The sequence below is a fragment of the Eleutherodactylus coqui genome, chromosome 8 (assembly GCF_035609145.1).
Source record: "Eleutherodactylus coqui strain aEleCoq1 chromosome 8, aEleCoq1.hap1, whole genome shotgun sequence".
Classification (NCBI taxonomy): domain Eukaryota; kingdom Metazoa; phylum Chordata; class Amphibia; order Anura; family Eleutherodactylidae; genus Eleutherodactylus; species Eleutherodactylus coqui.
In genome coordinates, this window is record NC_089844.1 from 133,863,733 (window position 1) to 133,883,900 (window position 20,168).

The following is a 20,168-nucleotide window of genomic DNA, read 5'->3' on the forward strand; positions in this document are numbered from 1 at the left end:
GCCATCAAGCGGTACTACATTAAAAATAGGCATGATTCCGTGATGTAAATCACTGCATGGGCTCAGAAATACTTCCACAAATCATTGTCTGAACAATAGAAAACATTTGGCGCATTATGAAACAGAAAATCTGACAGAGATGACCCCGGACTGTTGAGCAGCTAGAATCAGAATATTCCTCTCCCAAAACTTCAGTAAATGGTCTCATCACTTCCCATAGGTTTGCAGACTGTTGTAAAAAGAAGGGATCCTACACAGTGGCAGACATGGCCCTGGCCCAACTTTTCTGAGATGTGTTGCTGCCCTCAATTTCTAATTTTTTTTTTTAATAAAATGGAAAAAGGTCTCTCTTTCACCTTCAGAAATTTTCTATATTCTACTGTGAATAAAATACTTATGAGATTTCCAAAACCATTGCATTTTTTTTCTTCTTTACATAGCATCCCAACTTTTTTTGGAATTGGGGGTTGTAGTGTTTCCCTCCTTGTTGTCCAACACCACATTCAGGGCTGAGAAGTTCATTCAACTAGGATATCTAAATAATGAAAAAAATAACAAAGACAAACAATACCTGAGATCGACTTTTATTCCTGAAGTGTTCATCACTTACAGGGTGACAGACTCAGGACAATTCATATAATCTCACATCTATCTAGAGTCTTATGTTATTGGTCCTTCCAGTTGCTGGTTCTGCAGAAGAGGAGCCGCTAAACATAGAATTCTAGGAGACAGGTGGAGGGATGTGTATATGAAACAAGACAAAAACAGGATCTCAGGGTAGATATGCAGAGCAAACACGTGGAAGAAGGACAGTCACATAACGGGGTCAACAGGGGCTTCCATCAGAGGGAATACACTAATAGGAACCAGTTCAAAGACTCGAAAGTGGACATTTTATCTTGGTCGAGTGCACAGTTCACAGCTTGGTCCAATGAAACAGTCAAGATACTTTCACCATTGTTTTTGTAAGGAACAAGTAACACTGGAAGATTTTCATGTACAAGTCCATTATTAACCAACAGATCAGTATCTATAGTATCCAACACCTCACATTAACGGAAGGTGAGCAGGAGCTCCGACGGATGCCTTCATAGCTGCTCCGATGTCCCAGCTGAGACAGGTCCAATGTTATATGCTAATGATATGGAGAGAATCAGCTCATGGCAACGCAGAGGAGCGGCCTTCATTTAGATTGTCCTGGAAGCCCCACACCTCAATCGTGGCAATCTGGAAGGTTTCCGAGCACAGAGGCTGATTGTTGAAGGTATTGCAGTGACTGGTTCGTCCATAATTCAAATCAGCATCCAGATACAAAGCTTGTCCATCACCGCCACCTGTGGGAGCACAACAGTCAGGTTACAGTCTATGTGCCATATGCAAGGTTAAAAACTGGAATATCACAGCGCAACTCCAGATTGTGTTTTCTTTTACGGTCGCATGTCCGCTCCATAAGTTCACATGAATGGACGATTTTCCACAATCAACTCCCATGCTTAATTAGAGTTTTCTCATCCATTCACACAAACGGTGTAACGTTTTTAGAGGAGGGGGTGGGGGAGAAAAAAAAATAAATAAATAAAATACACATCACACCCCAGAAAGCCCTCACTCAACATAAATCCTTGGAAATTACTTCCATGCCTACATATAGACACCTGTAAACTTTTCGCAGCGTTGGATCAGTGTTCCCATGGTGGGCATGTTTGGCCAAGATAGTATACAGATGGACACCTAAAGGAGTGTTTCCATGAACTCAGCTTGATTTTGTGTCATTATGTAAAAAAAAAAACCTAAACAAAAAACCTAAACAAAAAGAAAAAAAAAAAAAGCACAACATCTACCAGTTCTCTCACCATTATATTCCATCATAGGAGAAACTTTTATGGTTCATCCACCATGTCCTTCAAAATACAAATTTCCATTGGAGAAAATAAAAGATTCTCTACACACCATATACTATAACTGTGGCATCAGGCGGGTAGATAGCGACACCTCAAGTCTCAGATATCTGTCAGAGAGCCCACAAGGCACTTCTGATGAGATCATAGCAACAGTTAATTACCAATTAAAAGGGTTGTATGTACTTATTAGAAGAACCCACTGTTTTCTGCCCAACACAACTAGATTCTTGATAAAATGACACATCGACTGATATAATGGAGCGCTCCTCACTTAAGGCCCATTTAGGCACAATGGTTATCGCTCAAAGCCATATTTTGTGCGATAATAGTGTGTAACTGCACTGACATGGTGCAGTTTTCGTTAGGCTTTCAATCATCGTTGTCTTTCAGCATGCTTCATTTCCGCAGCGCAAGGCGATTGCTCAACATTTGAGCAATCATCTTGCGATGTAAATGGCAACAATTATCGCTCAAAAGACATCTTTTGAGCAATATTCCTTGTGTCTAAATGGGCCTTTATTCCTTCTACATGGATGAGATAAATCCCTTTAGATGACATACCAATGATTATGCACTCGATGCTCCCTGCCATAAACATGGAGGCCGTTTTGGATGGGAGGTTGAAATGACGAGTAGCCAAAAAAGGTGAAAGACGGTTGGAGGGGTCAGAACTTTCAGCAGTCTCCCGGGTAGAGTTGGAATCATTGTCTTCAGCTGCTGGAGAAACTCTAGCAAGCTCCGGATGTTTTATTATCACCCACTCATAGCGCTCCACCTCTGGCTGCAGCTGTGTGACCAAGGAGAAGAATAACTTAAATACATTATTTCCAGGCTGAAAAAACCATGGGCGTAAGAAAATACAGTATTATCTACCAAAATGTGATTGTTGAATCACTTTAGATTTTACCGGAGAAGGTCAATGATCATGAGAAGGTCACGAATGGTAAATGCCAAGAATCTTATTACTGCTTAAAAGGGTAAAGATTTGGCTATGCCACTGGAATCACAATCCGGCCTTGCTCCCTATATCTAACCCTTCATTATGAGCACAGACAATGCTAGTAGAATGAGAAGAACTGCAGCCACTCTATACTTTATATATAAAGAACAAAACCTTCTAATCTATAATATATATTAGTCCTGTAATTAGCAGACGGTAATATTAAAAAGGTGATCTTTTGATTAAAAGACAAGTTGATATAGCTTCTGCTGAGCACATCTGTATGCAGTAAATACACAAGCTCCCCCAGTGGTGGCTAAAGGCATGTAATTTCATCATTGACCGTATGAAGAAATTAAGATTTGGGAGTGCTACAGTTAAAAAAAAAATAAAAAAAATTTTTTATATAGAAATAAATAGTCTTTTGCCCTTATAAAGAGATTTTATAATCAGCACTATTTAAGATGAAAAAAGAAAGTTGGTCATTGTATTATATTCCAGATTAAGATGTCCTTACCCGAAATACAAAACATTCTCCAGTCCCAAAGAAGCTCAGCTGGTTCTTACTCTTCTTCCGTGCGCTCCAGTCAGTGGACAAGTATGCACCACACACCTAGGACAGAACCAGCAGGTAAAAAACACTGACCAGTAAACTACTTTGTGCCTCAAAGTACAAGAATCACATGGAGCAGGAGAAATAGTGGCCATATAAGTATAAGCTAGTGTACTTGTACAGAACATAGTGCTACAGCACAGAAATGAAAAAAGGGTTGTCCAGCTTTAAACCACTGATGGTTCGCTATCCTGAGGATAGGTCATTAGTGATAGATGGGGGTGGCGGGGAGAAGTTGGCTTTCCTCCACCCAGGTTTCCTGATGATCACTCATTTTCTGGGCCGCTTGCACTCGTGCAGATGTCTGCAGGAAACATAGGCGTAGCGTCAGGGGTTGCTGGGGTCGCCATGGCGACCCAACCCCTGCACTCAGGGGGCCCCGAGGCCGCCCTCCGCCATACCCATCTGTACATTCAGTGCATTAATGGCTGGCCGTTCTGTGTGCAGCAAGATTCCAATCAGGCTGCATGCAGAACGGCCAGCCTGAGTGAGAGCCTGGCAGAGAAGGGGAGAGGAGGAGGAGGGAGGAGGAAGTCACACGGGCCGGCAGGGCACAGGGATCACGTGCTGCTTCCTGCTGAACGTGGAGCTGCAGTGTCTGGCTCACCTGCTGCTGTGAGATGGAGAAGTCATCCGGCCCGGGGTAAGTGTATATATGTGTATGTGTGCATCTCTCCCTCTCACGTATAAATTATATATCTCCCTGGATTTACTGTGTTCACACAATTAACCCCTTCCCGTTGCAGGGCGTAAGTTTACGTCCTGGCAGCCTGGTACTTCCCGCAACAGGACGTAAATCTACGCAGCATGCTATCCCGCAGCGGGAGCCGGCTGTTAGTCATAGCCGGCATCCCGCTGCAACAGCGGGGGGGGGGGGGGGGCATCGGAGATGCGCCCCATCTGTTAACCCCTTCCCTGCCACGATCTAAGTAGATCGTGGCAGGGAAAGAGTTCACAGAGGGAGCAGACTCCCTCTGTGTCTCCGGCCGGAACTCGCGATGTCATCGCGAGAGCCCAGCCTGTCACCATGGCAACTTTTTTTATGCTTTTTCTCAGATAAAAATAAAAAATAAAACCCCACATATTTGGTATTGTCGCGTCCGTAACGACGCGTACAATAAGTTGCACATGCTTTTGACTGTGCACGGAAAAAAACCCGCTAAAAAAAAAAAAAACTGAGGCAAAATGCTAATTTTTAGCATTTTGCCTCACTAAAAACGCAATAAGAGTGATCAAAAAAGCCGTATGTACCCCAAAATGGTACCAGTAAAAACTATAGCTCGTCTCGCAAAAAATAAGCCCTCAGAGCGCCGTACATCGAAAAATAAAAAAGTTACAGGACTTTGAATGCAGCAATTTAGAATAGAAAAAAGATTTCCAAAAAAATGGGTTTTTATTGCAGAAAAGTGGGAAAACCTAAAAAAAGTAAGAATATTGGTATCGTTGTAACCGTACCGGCCCGCAGAAAAAAATGGAATGTCTCATTTATGCTGCATGATTAACGCTGTAAAAAAAAAAACAAAAAAAAAAAAAAACCTATCACATAATTGATGCGTTTTCTCTCCCTGCTATCATAAAAAAAAAAAAAATAAAGTTTTACAATATAGTCTATGTACCCAAAAGTGGCACCGATAAAAACTACAGTTCGCCACGCAAAAAACAAGCCCTCATACGGCCGCGTCGACGGAAAAATAAAAAAGTTATGACTTGATAAACGGAGAAGAAAATCCGCCAAAAATTGTTGCGTCCTTAAGCCCAAAATAGGCCATGTCATGAAGGGGTTAAAAGAAAAAACAAAAAACAAAAAAAAAACACGCCTCTAAACCACATGCAGTTTTTCATTGTTTTGCCCATTGACAAAAAAAGGGTACTATTTAAACAAAAACACAGCACCAACTGTGCTGAAAAAGAAAATGATAGTCTAAGAATGTGGCACTAAAAGAAAAGAGTACTGATATATAAGATTTAAATTATATATATATATATATATATATATATATATATATATATATATATATATATTTTTTTTTTTTTTTTTTTAATTAATAAAATAATGAAGCCGCAACACCTCCAACCCCAACAAAAAAAGCTATGTAGATTTGGTATAGACATAATGGTACTGACCTGCAGGATTATTAAACGTATTAATACCATACAGTGTTCCCCGTAAACAGAATTGCAGATTAATTTTTAGAGGGAAGATAAACAAAGAAAAATATCTATGTATGTACATTGATTAAAATGTTATGTTCCCAAAAATTGGGTAAATGAAGACTAGAGCTCATTCTGCAAAAAAACTAGGCCTTATAGAACTCTGTCAAATGGGGGAGAAGGAAGAAAAAATAAAAAATAAACGTTTTGGCCCCCTGCACACGGGTGTAAATTTCCACCCGTGGAAGCTGCCATAGGATTGCGCTAGAAAATTCAATCCTAGGCAGACGGCCGCAATTTGTCCTCGTGAAATCACGTGCAGAAAACAAATCGCAGCATGCTCTATTTCTGTGTGGGTCTCGCAGAGCCCCGCACAGAAGTGTCACTCCCCGGCTGCCGTCTCCGCTCTGCGCATGCGCCAGCTGGCACATCAAAGAGCCAGAGCCGTAGGAGAGGTGAGTGCTGTGCTGGTCCCTGCAGGGCCTACGGTCGGGTCCCGTCAGGCGGCCTTTATGTTTCTTTAAATGTAGCGACACAAAAGCACATTTTTTTTTTAAAAGTGCTTTTTAGAGAAAGAAAAATAGAACCAAACCATAGAGATAACCTTATTGTCACGAGTCAGCACTATCACATCACTTCTTCTGCATGCCGAATTCCATAAAAATGAAATCCAAACAATTTTGAAATTTTGTTTTCTAAATCCCCATTAAAAACAAAACAAAAACACATACTAATTCCATTGGCGCATAAAACAACCCAGTCACGAATCGTTCAATTGTTGGCTAGGTTTACACTGAATGATATCGTTACTTTTCACTCGTTTGAACGATTCGTTCACAAAATCATTTAATGTACAAGAACCTTTATGGAGTCAAAGCTTGGCAACCCCTTTTTACACACAATCCCATAGGCATTTGTATTGACTGGTTACTCACCTCTTTGCTGCTGGTTTTGATGAGAAGTAGGGTGGGCTCGTGTCCTTCACAGTGCAAAAAAAACCTAGCAAATAAAGTATTGTTATTGGAGCATGGAGAGAGAATCCTGCAGGCTTTAGGCGTCACCAAATAAAGGGAGGTGCTTTTTTGGGACCTTTGGCAATTGCCTTTTTAATTTATTGGATTATTTTGAAAGAGACTTGCCTTGTTTGTTGCCAAGGTCACTGTGGTCTCCTGAATTTGGTGGAGTGCTACTAGGTGAATTGTGCAGCACTCGTCCCAGTGTATACTCGTTCCTGTGCAGTTACACAAGAGCGAGTATCGCTGGATCACTCACAGCGCAGGCAGGAGAGGGGCGGGGCGGCAGGAGGAAAGTTCTCTCCCGCTCTCCCCCCGCCCCTCTCCATTCACTGTAAGCAGCAGCCAATTAGTACTGCAGGACTGCTGTTTATTTTGAAAGAGACTTGCCTTGTTTGTTGCCAAGAACGTCAATGTGATCGCAAAAGACCAATGGGTTCCCATGGCAGGAGGCGGCCTGACAAAGGCCCCCAATTAGGCCCCACCTCCAGCAGAGTCTGATAGAATGCACTACTGAGGTAATGCAGTGTACTATCCTAGAAATCAAACAATCATTCTCGGCCGATGTGAGATGAATAAGGCCAAATTCAGTTTAAGAGTGGATAGAAGGAGGTCATACATACCTGGTACCCGAGTGGCTCATTTCATATAGGGTGTAGGTTTTGTCAACTAGTTTAAGGTGTAATACACATTAGGGAGTCAAACCAATTGGTGAAGGTATTTGAAGGGAACGACAGAGAGGTTTCTTCACTAAATCTGTACAGTTGTACATTCTCCTTCCACAACCTACTGCAACACAGTTGGAAGAAAGGCCTCACACACAGACGACTGACCTGTTCAGGCTGTTGCCATGTTCTTGATTGGTATAAAGTAGTAGCGGTTGGCAGAGGGCAAATCTCTCTGGGATCCAGGACCATATGTCTCTCATTTCTTTCACGCTCACAATCTCAGACTTGAAGTTTTCTGCATGGACAGCCAGGTGAACATTCTGTCTGTCAGAAACGTGGGGTGGAAAAAAAGGTGTTAGGCAGAAGCATGCAATAGTGGCACCATGTCCACAGAGCCATACTAACAGTCCATGACATGGCAAAAGCTTGACAAAGAAACGGATCATTGCTCCAGCCATGCTGTTTCCTAATGACTCAAAGCCATATTTGAAGGATTAAATAAAAGCGCATAAAAGCCAATCATTAAACTGCATTACCAGAGTCTATAGACAAGAGTGATGCAGTTTCTGCGGGTAGACACATTGTTTTTAATGGCAAGCAGAGAGTAATAAGTAATTTTGTCTTGTCCAACCATACTGTGATGAAGAATAATAGTTGAAAGATGTGGACAGATCCCAGGAGCCAGTCAGACCATTCCTACTTTACCTTGCATTTAAATAATCCCTTGTAGGATTTGTCCAGAAATAGCATATGGATGCCGTCAGTGCAACTAGTGGAAGGGGGTAGGGGCTGCAGACAGTTAGGCTCCAGCCCCCACCTCTTTCCGCCTCCGGGCTGCACATGAAATCAGCCGTCAGTGAACTATTAGGCTCTGCCCCACACAGCCCTTTCCTTCCAGTCTGGATACAATCTCTCCCACCAAAAGAATAGTGCAGCCTTTGGAAACCTAGAAGCAGCCATTTTATACCCATTCCCAGACAACCCCTTTAAAATTAGCCACACACTTTAGATACCAAAATAAGCATTTGGCTAACAGCTATTCCTCCCGAACCACAAGCACACTCCGCTTGGCCAAGCATGAATGTCTGCAACACTGGAAGAGTGGAATAAACTTCTACCAGACTCCCATGGTACCAGCTCATCTCCCTGAGAACAGTAGGATTGGGGGCATGTTGACATTCACTAGTTCCCCTGGGGCATTTTCTGTTTGGGGAAAGTCAGGACACCCATTGCACTAAATGCTTGGCCAGTCCCACTGAAAAAGTTTGGTTCAGTCAATATTAAAAAGGGGTTGTCTGGGGACTTTATTATTGATGACAACATGTGATCATTGGGGTGGGGTGCCTACTGCTCATGATCCCATTAACAAGTCAATTACACTATTTAATACTAGTCCAGAGATTACAATCAGCTTCTGTACAAGAGAACTTATTGGAAACCCGTCACTGCAAATCTGACTCTTCACAGTGCTGTGATTGCGTTCTCCCATAGACTTATATAGCAGACCAACATGCATGTCACTGTAAAAGAAGTCAGAGTTGTAGTGCCGGCACAATCTTCACTGGTGGCATTGCAGGAACCAGGGAGCGGGCGAGTATTTAAAAAAAAAAAAAAAAAAGAAAAAAAAAAAAAAAAAAGCCCCACACGGCTCCTTGTCATGTTCCCCAACAGGATCATAAAACTTAGTTTATAGTGCTATGGGGACACGTCAGGTTCCCTCTAAGGCTATGTCTGCCTTCACATCCTATTACTTTATTACTCAAATCTAACTGAAGACTGAAACTTTATAAATAGTCGATTAAATATTAAGCATCGTTGCATTTACAGTTCCTATGTACGTCCACTACTTTTATCTAATGGATCAAATTCAGATTTGTTAGAAGCAGCAAATTACTTCTCCTCTAGAAGGAAGAAAGCCGTTTTCCTACTGCCCATCAATAGGTGACTACAATGTGACTGATTTTAGAGTCTTGTAAAAAGTTGGGAAGGAATGGGAGTAACACTGCATGGAGATGGTGGTCATAGCCAAAAGGCCTAAAATGTACCAAAACCCTTCTGCAGGAAATTCCTGAAAAGCTGCTGTTGGCAATGCCATGGCATTGGCATGAACCATTACATGGTGCCCACTGAAACTCAGTGGACAGTATGTAATATATGGACAAGTCATCCCAGATGAAGATTTGCTGCTGGAAGTGGTTCCTTATGATAAGTAATACAATGGGGAATCCTGAGTGGGGTACCCGCTCCACTTAGTTACATCTATATATGCTTGAAGGGCACATAAAGGGGGTCTGCTTTTAGTACAAACCTCTTCAAAATGTCAATGTGATGTATAATTTAAATTAATTAAAACTGGATCAGTCAGGAATGGAAACTGAAGTGCAGCTATAGACAGCCCAACGTGAGCCTCAAAAACATTTGTAATTACTGCGGAATTTCCACAGGAGATGACGTGAAACGTGTAGAAATGCAGCCACCTCTTGGTGGCCAGTTGAACAGGGTGGAGTGATGCGAGACCAGGTCCAGATCCCAGAGGTGGTACCTGCATCTAACCAGACATGTATGGAATATTCTGTGGATATACCTTCTTTAAAAACATTTGAGATGAGATTACCCCTTTAATGTTGCAATGAAGTAAATGTTTGCAAAAGCGAGCAGCAATTAGTGCCAAACGTTTTATTGCAGTCCATGGTATGGGGAAAATTAGACAGGCGGTACAGCAGTCACTGAGTGTTACGGGAGAGTAAGCAAAGTCAGCTCCAGGGTAAGGAAAGGAAGGGAGGCAGCAAGGTCACTTACCGGACAGGAGACTTTGCTCTGGAAAAAGGACAGCAGAAGAAGAGAGGAAATAGAACGAGAAAACAGGAAAAGGGAAAAAAAAAAATCATCAGTGAAATATTTCACATTAAACCACTGACCGAGTCCATTGGAATTTCACCCTGCAAAGAAAATAGTCTACCCTAAAAGTATAGGATCATAGAGATGTATTGCATGGCTACAAACCAGTAAAACAGCTGTGTAAATGGGTTGATATGCAGGAATCTGCACTTTATAGTATAGGTCACCAAAATAGCACACTGACTTGGAGCAGGTGGTCACTCTGCAAATCTCTTAAAGGGCATGTCCACCTTTGCAAAAGAAAGCTATTGCTCCAATGCATCTAAACTAAAAAAGAAAATGATAAAGTAGCAAACAAAGTCTTGACTAGAAAATCTTCTGCAGTTTGTCTGCAAACTCACATATTTGCTTATGTTAATTATAGATACAAAGAGGTGGAAAATACCCTTTTAAGTTTCCAGACTATAGGTAGAATTTATATGGTCATCACTCCGTGGCAAACTCACCATTTAAAGAGTAGTTCCATTGTTGCAGATATTTTGAGCATAAGAAGTGTCTCAGTTGCTCCTTAGCGCTAGACTACAAACTGCCACAATGTGGCTCATTGTAGTCCCTTTCTAAGAAGCAACTGACAGAATTTAACGTGGTCCGCTGGCCTGAACGTCACAAGATGTGCGCACCACTTCTGCAACTACATGATGCACACTGTGAATTGATAATGCATTGGGAGTACATGACACGACACGCTGCTCTGATTGGCCAGCGTTGATCACTTGAGCAGAGCTAACTAATCAGAGCAGCGTGTAGTGTCAGAGTAGCAGTGCTACCATCTTGGTCTGTCCCGAGACCGGATGATCACTTTACCTGCTTGCTATTGTTCAATGCACATTCCACACCAGATTCATTAGGTAATCTATAGGGAAAATATTAGCAGCTGTGAATATTCTCATTTTTAGCATACTCTGGCCACTTACCTTTTCTGTTTTACGGTGATCCCTTTCTGCTGCAGAGCCTTTTCATTCGCCATCTGAAGCAGCTGAATCTCCTTACGGGAAAAGAGCCGGATAGCAAAAGCCTTCTCTAAGAGCTTTTCAGGAGAGACAGACTTGCTGATGTCCCTCACAAACGCTTGGATGTCTCCTTTCACATTATTCGACTCCATTGGCTGGCCACCTCTTATCTTGTGAAAGAACTTTAGAAGAGCTAGGGCTACCCGGAAAAGCACTTTATAGCCCTCCACCAGAAACACATCAAACACACGGGCAATATAGGTTAATGGTAGGTCTGCAAAAAGCCACCTCTGCCAGTCAGAATAAACTTCTAAGACATCTTCAGACACGGCTACCATGAGCTTGTGAGGTCCCTGGCAGTACTTGCCTGCAAGATCTCCGAATGTCATGCAAGAGGACTCAAAAGCCAAGAAAGTCTGATCAACAAGTCTTCTGTTTGGATCATTACAACCCAGTATTCTAGATACTCTTTCAAAGCATTCAGCCTCATCCTGGCTATAATGGAGGAGAATGGCCACAACAGACGGAAGGACGGGGCAGAAGGAGATGTCTGGGAACTGGTTTGAGATGCACAAGAGTATTTTCCTAACAGCTCCGATGCCTTCAGAGTTGAGACAGTAGTTTGGAACCTGTCGATCATCAACAAACTCCGGCAGAGGTAGGGTACTTGCATTCCGTTTGCTCACTATTTTACCTACAATGTCACGATATACGCTAGCATCGGGTGTTACCGTGCGGCATGGGATCTCCTGAATCAGTTTCTGATATACCTTTGCCCGTAATGAATGGCTTTTTGCCCAATATCCCTGACGTGATAGTTGTTTTAATTCTTGGAAATCTGTACAGTTTAATACTTTGGGGCTCTGTTCCTGTCCTCCAGTCTCCATCTTATCCCAGTCCACAAAACAGCCATATTCAGTGTCGTCCATGATGATCTTTCGAAGAAAGGTATTTTTCAGGAATACTATTCTCGGTTCATAGTGTAGTCTGAAAAACAGACAAACATCACAGTCTTTAGAGGAAAAAACAAAAAAAAAAAAACACCCCAGGAAACGGCTCTGAATCTAGCATTTACATGTTTCAGAGCGGAAATAGTGGTTAACTAGCTTATCAGTAGGGGGCAGATTGCCGAGAGCTCCACAATCGCCAAAACAGGTGTCCGTGTCCCCTGAGAGACTAGCAGAATGAATGGAACGGTAATGTATACGCTCAGTGCCAAAAATAGAGTCCAAATGCTTGGCAATCTCCGGCACTCACTGAACGGAATGGTGGCCAAGCATGCACACTGATACTCCATTCATTTTGCCAGACTCTTGGCAATCGGTGGAGTCCACAGCGGATAGACCCCACCAACCTGGGCCTCTGCATATTGTATAGAGCCGCCTGCTTTCAGTGACAGTGGCCCAGTGAACAGCTGCTTGGGAGCCCCACCGATCAGCTATTCATAGCCTGTTCTGTGGCTAGGTCATCAATAGTTCGAAGGTGGGCAACCCCTTTTCAAAATAAAGGAGTTCATATTCACGCACGTTGTGAGTCTCAAAAAACGCACAAAACTCGCACGAGATTCAAGCTCGTGTGAATGTAGCCCAACAGGCAGTCCCAGCAATAATACTTCTTGTACCGCTGATGGCAGGAATCCGAACCATTTGTTGGCCCATATAAAGGGACCTAACTCAGTACAAGGTGACAGTCTAAATAGGTTTATTAGTTTGCACCTGGCGAGTTTAATGTTAGTTGTAAACTTGAATGGAACTCTAACAGAACTAGGACTTAAAGTGCATGCAGTCATTCACATGTGCAATTTTATTTTAAATGAACTGATGGACAGAAAAAGAAAATTAAAAATTTTGCATTAAAAAAAAAAAAAAAAAAAAAAAGGACATGCCTCTCTTTCCCCCCCCCCCCCCCCCCCCCACGCACGCACCCATTGACTTTACTAGGAATTTTTAAATTACATCAATTGGCCCCACTTCCCTTTTGTTTTTTTGACGTGCATGAAAACGGATTGTGTGGATGACACTTGTACGTTAAAAAAGCCACCACAAGAACGGATGCACGCCACACACTTTCATTTACATCAGCAAGTTTTGCACTGACCAAAGTCACGTACTTGCCCATGTAAATAAGGGCTCATTCCCATGAGTGTGAATGGAGTCTATAAAAGTACATTGATTTTCAGTGATCCATTCACATTAGTGTATATACATTGTGCATAATACGAGGCGTGAAAAAGAACACAGTATGTTCTATTTCACCGCATATCACACACGTACAGCTCTGTATAATCAACGCTGTATATTAGCGATACATTATGAGACAGCAAAAAAAAAGTCACTGCACATGACAGTGTGCGCAAGATACGCTGTCATACACCGTGCACAATGGCTGCCATGTGTGAGCAATCTATCGCCACATAACAGTAAAACGCTGTGTGATCCACGCAGCATTTTATGCATACGCCTGTGGGAACGAGCCCTGAGGCTTGAGACAGCACTCTGGGAGTTACTAATGTGTTTGACATAGGGATGCACTTCTAAAACAGTAGATTCCAGGACTGTATGAACAATGATGTCTAGGGACTGACAGGTTTTGTAGTAGTTTCAGGGACGTGTTTTTTTTGTTTTTTTTTATTATAAAAACACACACCAAGGCTAGTCTCTCCATCATTCAGATCCATGTTTACTTCTGGGCACGGCGGATCATGTGTTGTCTAAACACATGACTGCGGCAGACAATCAGGGGCCACAGTCACATACTAAGAAAAATGTTAATTTCTGGACAACCTCTTTAAAAAACACAATAGACAAGTTATCCAAAATAAAGCAGTACATAAAAAGAAGCATATAAAAGAAAAAGAAAAATTCCCATTAGATTCCCATTCCTCAGAGCAGGAAAATTAACAGGAAAAGGTTTCCTTTTAGGCCTCCTTTACACGGGCGACAAAGTCGTGCGATTTTGGAGCATTGCTATGATGCTACAAATCGCATGTATAGGAAGCCCATGGTTTCCTATTGGTTCCTTCACACATGAGATGTTTTGTAGCATGCTACAAAACCACACAAACCTCGCAGGTCCGGTGATATGCCCGCGACACGCTAGGTTTTGTAGCCCATGTTTCTCTATGGAGCCTTCCTCTCTGTTGCATTGCACGAAAACGCGGTTTGCATGCGATGCAACTTTGACAGTAGCAGATGCTACAAAGTCGCGTGATTTTGTAACGTCTCATGCGACTTTGTAGCGCTACAAAATCGCGGTATTGCTGAGAGAAAATCGCAGCGATATCGTACGGTGCAGCGATGCGATATCGCAGTGATTTTCTCGCAGCGATGCGGTGTCGCCCGTGTGAAGGAGGCCTTACTCATTGACTGCCATGTTTTTTTTTTTAGTAGTGCCATTCTCTGTGCTACTATTTCAGTTTTAAAAATTGAAATGAAATCAAACTGAAGCTTTTGTGTTTAAATAAAACATTTAAAAAAAAAAAATCAAGAGGAAATAAAGAAAACATTTTATCCCCAGGTTTAAAACAGAAATGTTTTGGTTTGATTCCATTTCATTACAGTTTTTAAAACTGAACCAATAGCACAGACAGTGGCAATACTTAAAGAAAAAAGACAAACCTTGAAATCAATGGGGGGAAAAAAGGGTTGAATTTTTTTTGTTGTTGATTTATCTGCTCCAAGTGTGGAGCAGAGGAACAGAAACGAACCCAAAGCAGTACATAAAATAAGCATACAAGCAAAATAATAGTCACTTAGCCATCCTAGGGAGATCTCTTGTGGGGACCGTACCTTAGTCTCTATACGTCTGTTCAGATGATCCTAAGCCTCTTTCTATATTCCACTTAAATACCTAAAAGATCTCCATGTATTCCAACCAGTGAAGAAATCAGCAAAGATAGTTTAGCCTTGATTGCCCAACCTTGCTTACTATGCATACTTGTAAGACAAGAAAGGATTAGTCTTATCACTAAAGGGGTTTGCTGTCAGAAACAAGGGTGTTTGCACCAGGCGTTTTTGCTTACTCAAATAAATTCCTGGTTCATGTTTGAAGATAGATATTAGTTGGGGTGTCGACACCATAAAACTTATATATTACATATTACTTAATAAGGCTAATTTCACACGGGCGAATGCGATATCGGGCCGTGAAACTCGGCCCAATATCACGTTCGCCAACTTGCGAGGTCCTTGCAGATGTGAGGAGTGTGTGTGTTAAAACTGTCTCATCACCAGCGGATCGCGGAGCGTTTCCCATTATTTTCAAGAAGTTTCGTCTAAACGTTCATTTGTTTGACTGTTGGGCTGTGTAAAAAGTCCAGCGATTACCCAAAAGAAGAAGCAGACATTTGTTGGTTAGAAACATCTTTTATGAGATCATTAAAAAAAAAAAAAAAAATATATATATATATATATATATATATATATATATATATATATATATATATATTATATATATATATATATATATATATATATATATATATATATATATATATATATAAAACATACCAGGAATAGCCGATTGTTTGCAATGTGGCATCACACCGCGTACCAGGTGCAAATCCGCCCTGTGTGAACCCAGCCTTAGGGTGCCAGTGTACACAGGTTCCCTACTGCAGTTAATGCTTGCATTTTAGCGCTAATTTGCAGACTGCACCTGGGCTCATAACTCAGAATTTTAAGTAAAGCTTAAAGCCCTGCAATTCGTGGTAAGGGTATGTTCACATGTAGCACATTCTCTATAGCCGAATATCCACAGCAGAAGCAGCACACCAGAGGGGCGTTATTTTTTGCAGATTGTATCCCATCATTTTAAGGGTTGATATCCATGGTCAAAATTCACAGCATAAGTTGACATGCTGAGGATTTAAAGTCCGCAGGACAGGTTACGTAGTGGATTTTCGCCACAGTGTTTGGATGGGATTTCTTAAAATCCCATCCAAAAAGCCTGTACTGGATTCAGCCAATTGTGCTGCAGAAAGTCCACAGCATTTCTGGCCCATCTGAACATACCCTAAAATCGGAAGCATTCATGTAATAGCAGAATACAGCCATTAACAGGAGCTTGTATCCCACATATTAAGAAGAGCGGGGCTGCTGACTATATGGAAGCTGCAAATAGTTCCTGTATTCTGCTGACCGCCATCCTCTACTTTCAAAGTTTCTCCAGCTAGAGTCTTCCTTGCATGTATTTTCTAGGAGATTCAAGATATAAAACGTATAATAGGCTAAATAGATCAGCAGCATTTTCTGCATATATTTTGAACGACCGCAAGATGTCCAAAGCGGAGCTTGACTTGAAATTGCAGAAAGAGTGGAGGTATTCACAATGGAGCTCTGTTCTCATTGTGTACACCCATGGCCCAGTAGATGTTTTTATAAAACCATACGCTTGTTCATAGACCACACTGCAGGAAAAGCAGCAGAAACCAGTAAACTTGCACGAGCTGAGATAACATCAATGCTGACCCAGATAATTTGATACTAGGGCTAAAACATTAAACAGGGATGTTCAAAACCACATGCAATGCCAAAAGCAGCAGGCAGGGGCATTTCACCCACATATTGGTTATTATTAACTATCAGACAGTCTTGGTCTGACCCAAGTGACTTAATCCCTTCATGGCTTTATCCTGGGGTTACATATGTACCTGAGCCATTACACCAAACAGACCACCATAGAGTTCTAGGCTTATTCAAGTTCGGTTTATTAGAACTACAGAGGGTTTAGGCCATAAAAAAGGACACAGGGGTATTCAGGTTTTTTTTTTTTAACCGATAACGTATCCACTGAATAGTAGTTGATGGATGGCGGTCCTGAGCAGCGGACCCCCATCCATTAGCGGATTGTCTGACCCGCTGCATTGGGACGGACATGGTCATCAGTGGTCAGGGGAGGAAGTTGTAGTGCTGGCTTCCCTCCCATTGAAAATCACCCTTACATTTCCTGCACAGGACAGGTCGTGACGGCCTGACCATTTGTCATGGGCAGGACACGTATGAGCATTGTGGAACTACCATTGATTTCAATGGGAATGAAGCCAGGGCACCAACTTCCTCCTCTAGTCACTGATGACATCATCCGGCGCACTGGCAGTGTAGTGGGCTGGACAATCAGCTGATGAACGGGGGTCCCAGGTGGCTGACCCTAATCTATCAACTACTGAGGACCTCTCCCCTCAATAGATCAATTAAAATAAGCAAAGATTACCCTTTTAAAAGCATAGCCATTTTATTTACTTTCCAGAATAGGCCGTCTTGGGTGTATGTAAGGAATGATTGGATCTGTCAAATCACATTGTTTATGATTTTGCCCAAGCTTTTTTTTGCCTTTTTATTTATATGACTGCATTATAGCCATATACAACAACATCTGAGTTTTACAGAAGTGTAATATAGCGGTCATTTAACTTTATGGAGCTTAACTGTACCTCTGTATGGCTCCAATTTTATAAGGAGGAATACAGGCATTTTTCCTGTTGGCTTCAGGGAAGGGGGGGGGGGGGGGGTCAGCGGCCTACTGGCTCCCAGGTATGTTATAACATTAGTTATTCACATCCTTTCCATAACTTGATGAATTTCTGCAGGATGACATATTCCACAAAGCCTCATTTTTTTTGGCTAAGAGAAGGTTTAGAGGTTTATAGTAAACTGTCAGAGAGACACAGATTACCAAATTCTACTAAAACGGATAGCTGAATCATATAAGAATCCAGAAAAACATAAGTGTGCGCACAAGGCCATGAATGACATCACCCTGGATCGCAATCAACCAAAAACACATTTTCCAAATAATACGGCAAAAGAAGGACATGTCTGATATGGCAGAATCACTAAAACACTCAGCACTGCTGGCTGATAGGGTCCTGTTCCTCTAGTGTCCTTTATACATGGACCTCAGAAGTGGAAAACCGTTCCTGAACTCTGGGATCTTTTATATTAGAGTATGATTACTTGCCATCAGTCTCTTTCCGCAGGCTCTATTCTCCTGGTTACTTTGTTAACACTTAACTTCCTGCCCAGTGATTACAGTTTGGGTCCAGGTGACCCTTGGAAAGGGTGGAGGATTAGGGAAGGCACTAAAGTCTACACAGTTTTACCATGTATGTATATATAGAAAGATGCAATGCAGCAACATTAGCATCCATCCAGCCATCCACCAGAGGAGGCTCACAGCCACACGGCTCCATTACAGAATCACTGCACCATTCAATAAAGTCCTGTAATGAGATTAAACATTGTTCGATCTTCCCCCAGAATAGCTGCCGGCGACTCAGCGTACCGCACACACATTGGTGCAGGCTGCCAGCACGAGTCTGACCAGTACATTACACAGCAATCTGGACATAGGATCCTCATGCAGAAAGACAATGACCAGTAAGCACTGCGGAATAAGTTGGCGCTATACAAAGATTATTATTATTTCTAGACTTTACATTCCCGTTTTGAGCCAATATTTTACGGGATTAATATCTAGAGTAAATTAAGCATTTCAGAAATTTTGTGGGTCCTGAATATAACTCTAGGTTCCAAAAGGATGTGCGATTTACAATTCAAGAAGTGCGCTGCCCTGGGCCCACTGTCTTAACTTTTTATGGACACCATATACATGGCCTTAAAAACACCAGTGTTTAAACAATAATCAGTACCAATAACACTGTGTGATAACATTATCTAGCTTTATCTATGTCTTTACATAGTACTGCTAGTCCTCATTGTCCCCCTCCTCCACTCCAGTGTTAGGCCTCATGTCCATGGGGAAAATGGATTTAAAAAAAAATGCGTGCGGGTCTTCCGCGCATGCCATCCATGCCCACAAGGAATCATTGGGCACCACAGGTAATTAAATACGTGCGAATGTCATTTCCCCCCAGTTTGCAGATCACACGCGTGGGGAAACAACCGCCGCATACACCATTTTCTGTGGGTTTCCATTAAAGCCAATTGAAGCCAGCTGATACGCGACACAGCCGCGGGTGAAATTGTGGCTGTGCCGCGGATCCACGGGAAAGCAGGAGTTTAAAAAGAAAGAAAGCATAGCGCATCCATGCGGTACGCCACTGGCGCCCCAAGCGCATCTGCTGTGAAGAAGAAAGAAGATCTAGCCGTGAGAGAAGAGAGCTCTGCAGCGTCCGGACAGGTGAGTAAAATGTCATTTTTGGCCTCATGGCTGCAGGCATGGCTGGAAACCGCTGCGTGATTCTTACCCTGGAATCCATGCGTGCCCGTGGACATGAGGCGTTAGGATCTTAACCCCTTCATGACAAGCCTTTTTCTACCTTAAGGACTTAAGGCCCATTTAGACGAGACAAATGTCAGGCAAACTGAGCCCGACACTCGTCCCCGCAAGTACCCGCTTACCTGCACAGGAGCGAGTATTGTTGCTTCACAGTGGGGCGGCTGGAGGAGATTTCTCTCCTCGCACTCCCCCGCCCCTATCCATTCATGTAATGGAGTGGTTCAGTACTGAACGGCTGCTATTTATACTGAACGACTGTCAGTCTGAATTTTACGCAGCTTAAAATCCTGAACGAGTGCCATGCAATGTCTTTTAAGGTCCTGTTGGAAAAGATGGGTGAGGCGTTCCACAGGAACATCAAAAGTTAGAACATGCTGCAACTTTTATCCTCACAGCACTGCTGCAAGGGAAATAAGAAAAGCTCATCTGAATAAATCCATGCCAGTAAAATAGAGTTCATATTCATGCGTCTCACAACAAATGAGATTCTCACATGTGAGTAAGCCTTTACATGGCAAGCAGAGGCCTCCGGTTGCAACGAGAACGCAATAGTGCCTTGCGATCACACTGCGGGGTTCGAATGGGTGACAAAGAGCCCCCCCCGTCATTTGCTTACATGCTTCGGTTGCTATTGTGGCATGTAAGGGATTAAACTGCTAGGATTTGAGGTTCCTTTTGTCATGGCAGTTAAGGCAGGAGCCTGTCTGTCAGTCAGCCAAGGCACTGCCTTAAAAAGATGTATGTACAGGCTTACAGCACATTAGGGTGGTCAATAAAAAGGCATATCGGCCTTCAC

The 20,168-nt window shown here is 42.4% G+C and overlaps 1 protein-coding gene across 2 annotated transcripts in view; it reads right to left on the reverse strand.

The window, feature by feature from the left end:
- Nucleotides 1-577: 577 nt before the first annotated feature.
- Nucleotides 578-20,168, reverse strand: part of TBC1D24 (TBC1 domain family member 24) — a 30,306-nt gene continuing 10,715 nt past the window's right edge. The window contains exons 2-8 of one of the 2 annotated variants that reach the window (XM_066576440.1): nucleotides 11,099-12,121; nucleotides 10,086-10,103; nucleotides 7,452-7,610; nucleotides 6,541-6,604; nucleotides 3,359-3,454; nucleotides 2,463-2,688; nucleotides 578-1,334 (exon numbers count right to left, since the gene is read on the reverse strand). In XM_066576440.1, coding sequence (XP_066432537.1) covers nucleotides 1,159-1,334; nucleotides 2,463-2,688; nucleotides 3,359-3,454; nucleotides 6,541-6,604; nucleotides 7,452-7,610; nucleotides 10,086-10,103; nucleotides 11,099-12,063 — 1,704 coding nt within the window. In that variant the 5' untranslated portion in view covers nucleotides 12,064-12,121 and the 3' untranslated portion in view covers nucleotides 578-1,158. The remainder of the gene's footprint in view (nucleotides 1,335-2,462; nucleotides 2,689-3,358; nucleotides 3,455-6,540; nucleotides 6,605-7,451; nucleotides 7,611-10,085; nucleotides 10,104-11,098; nucleotides 12,122-20,168) is intronic. The other variant, XM_066576441.1, reaches the window with a different exon arrangement.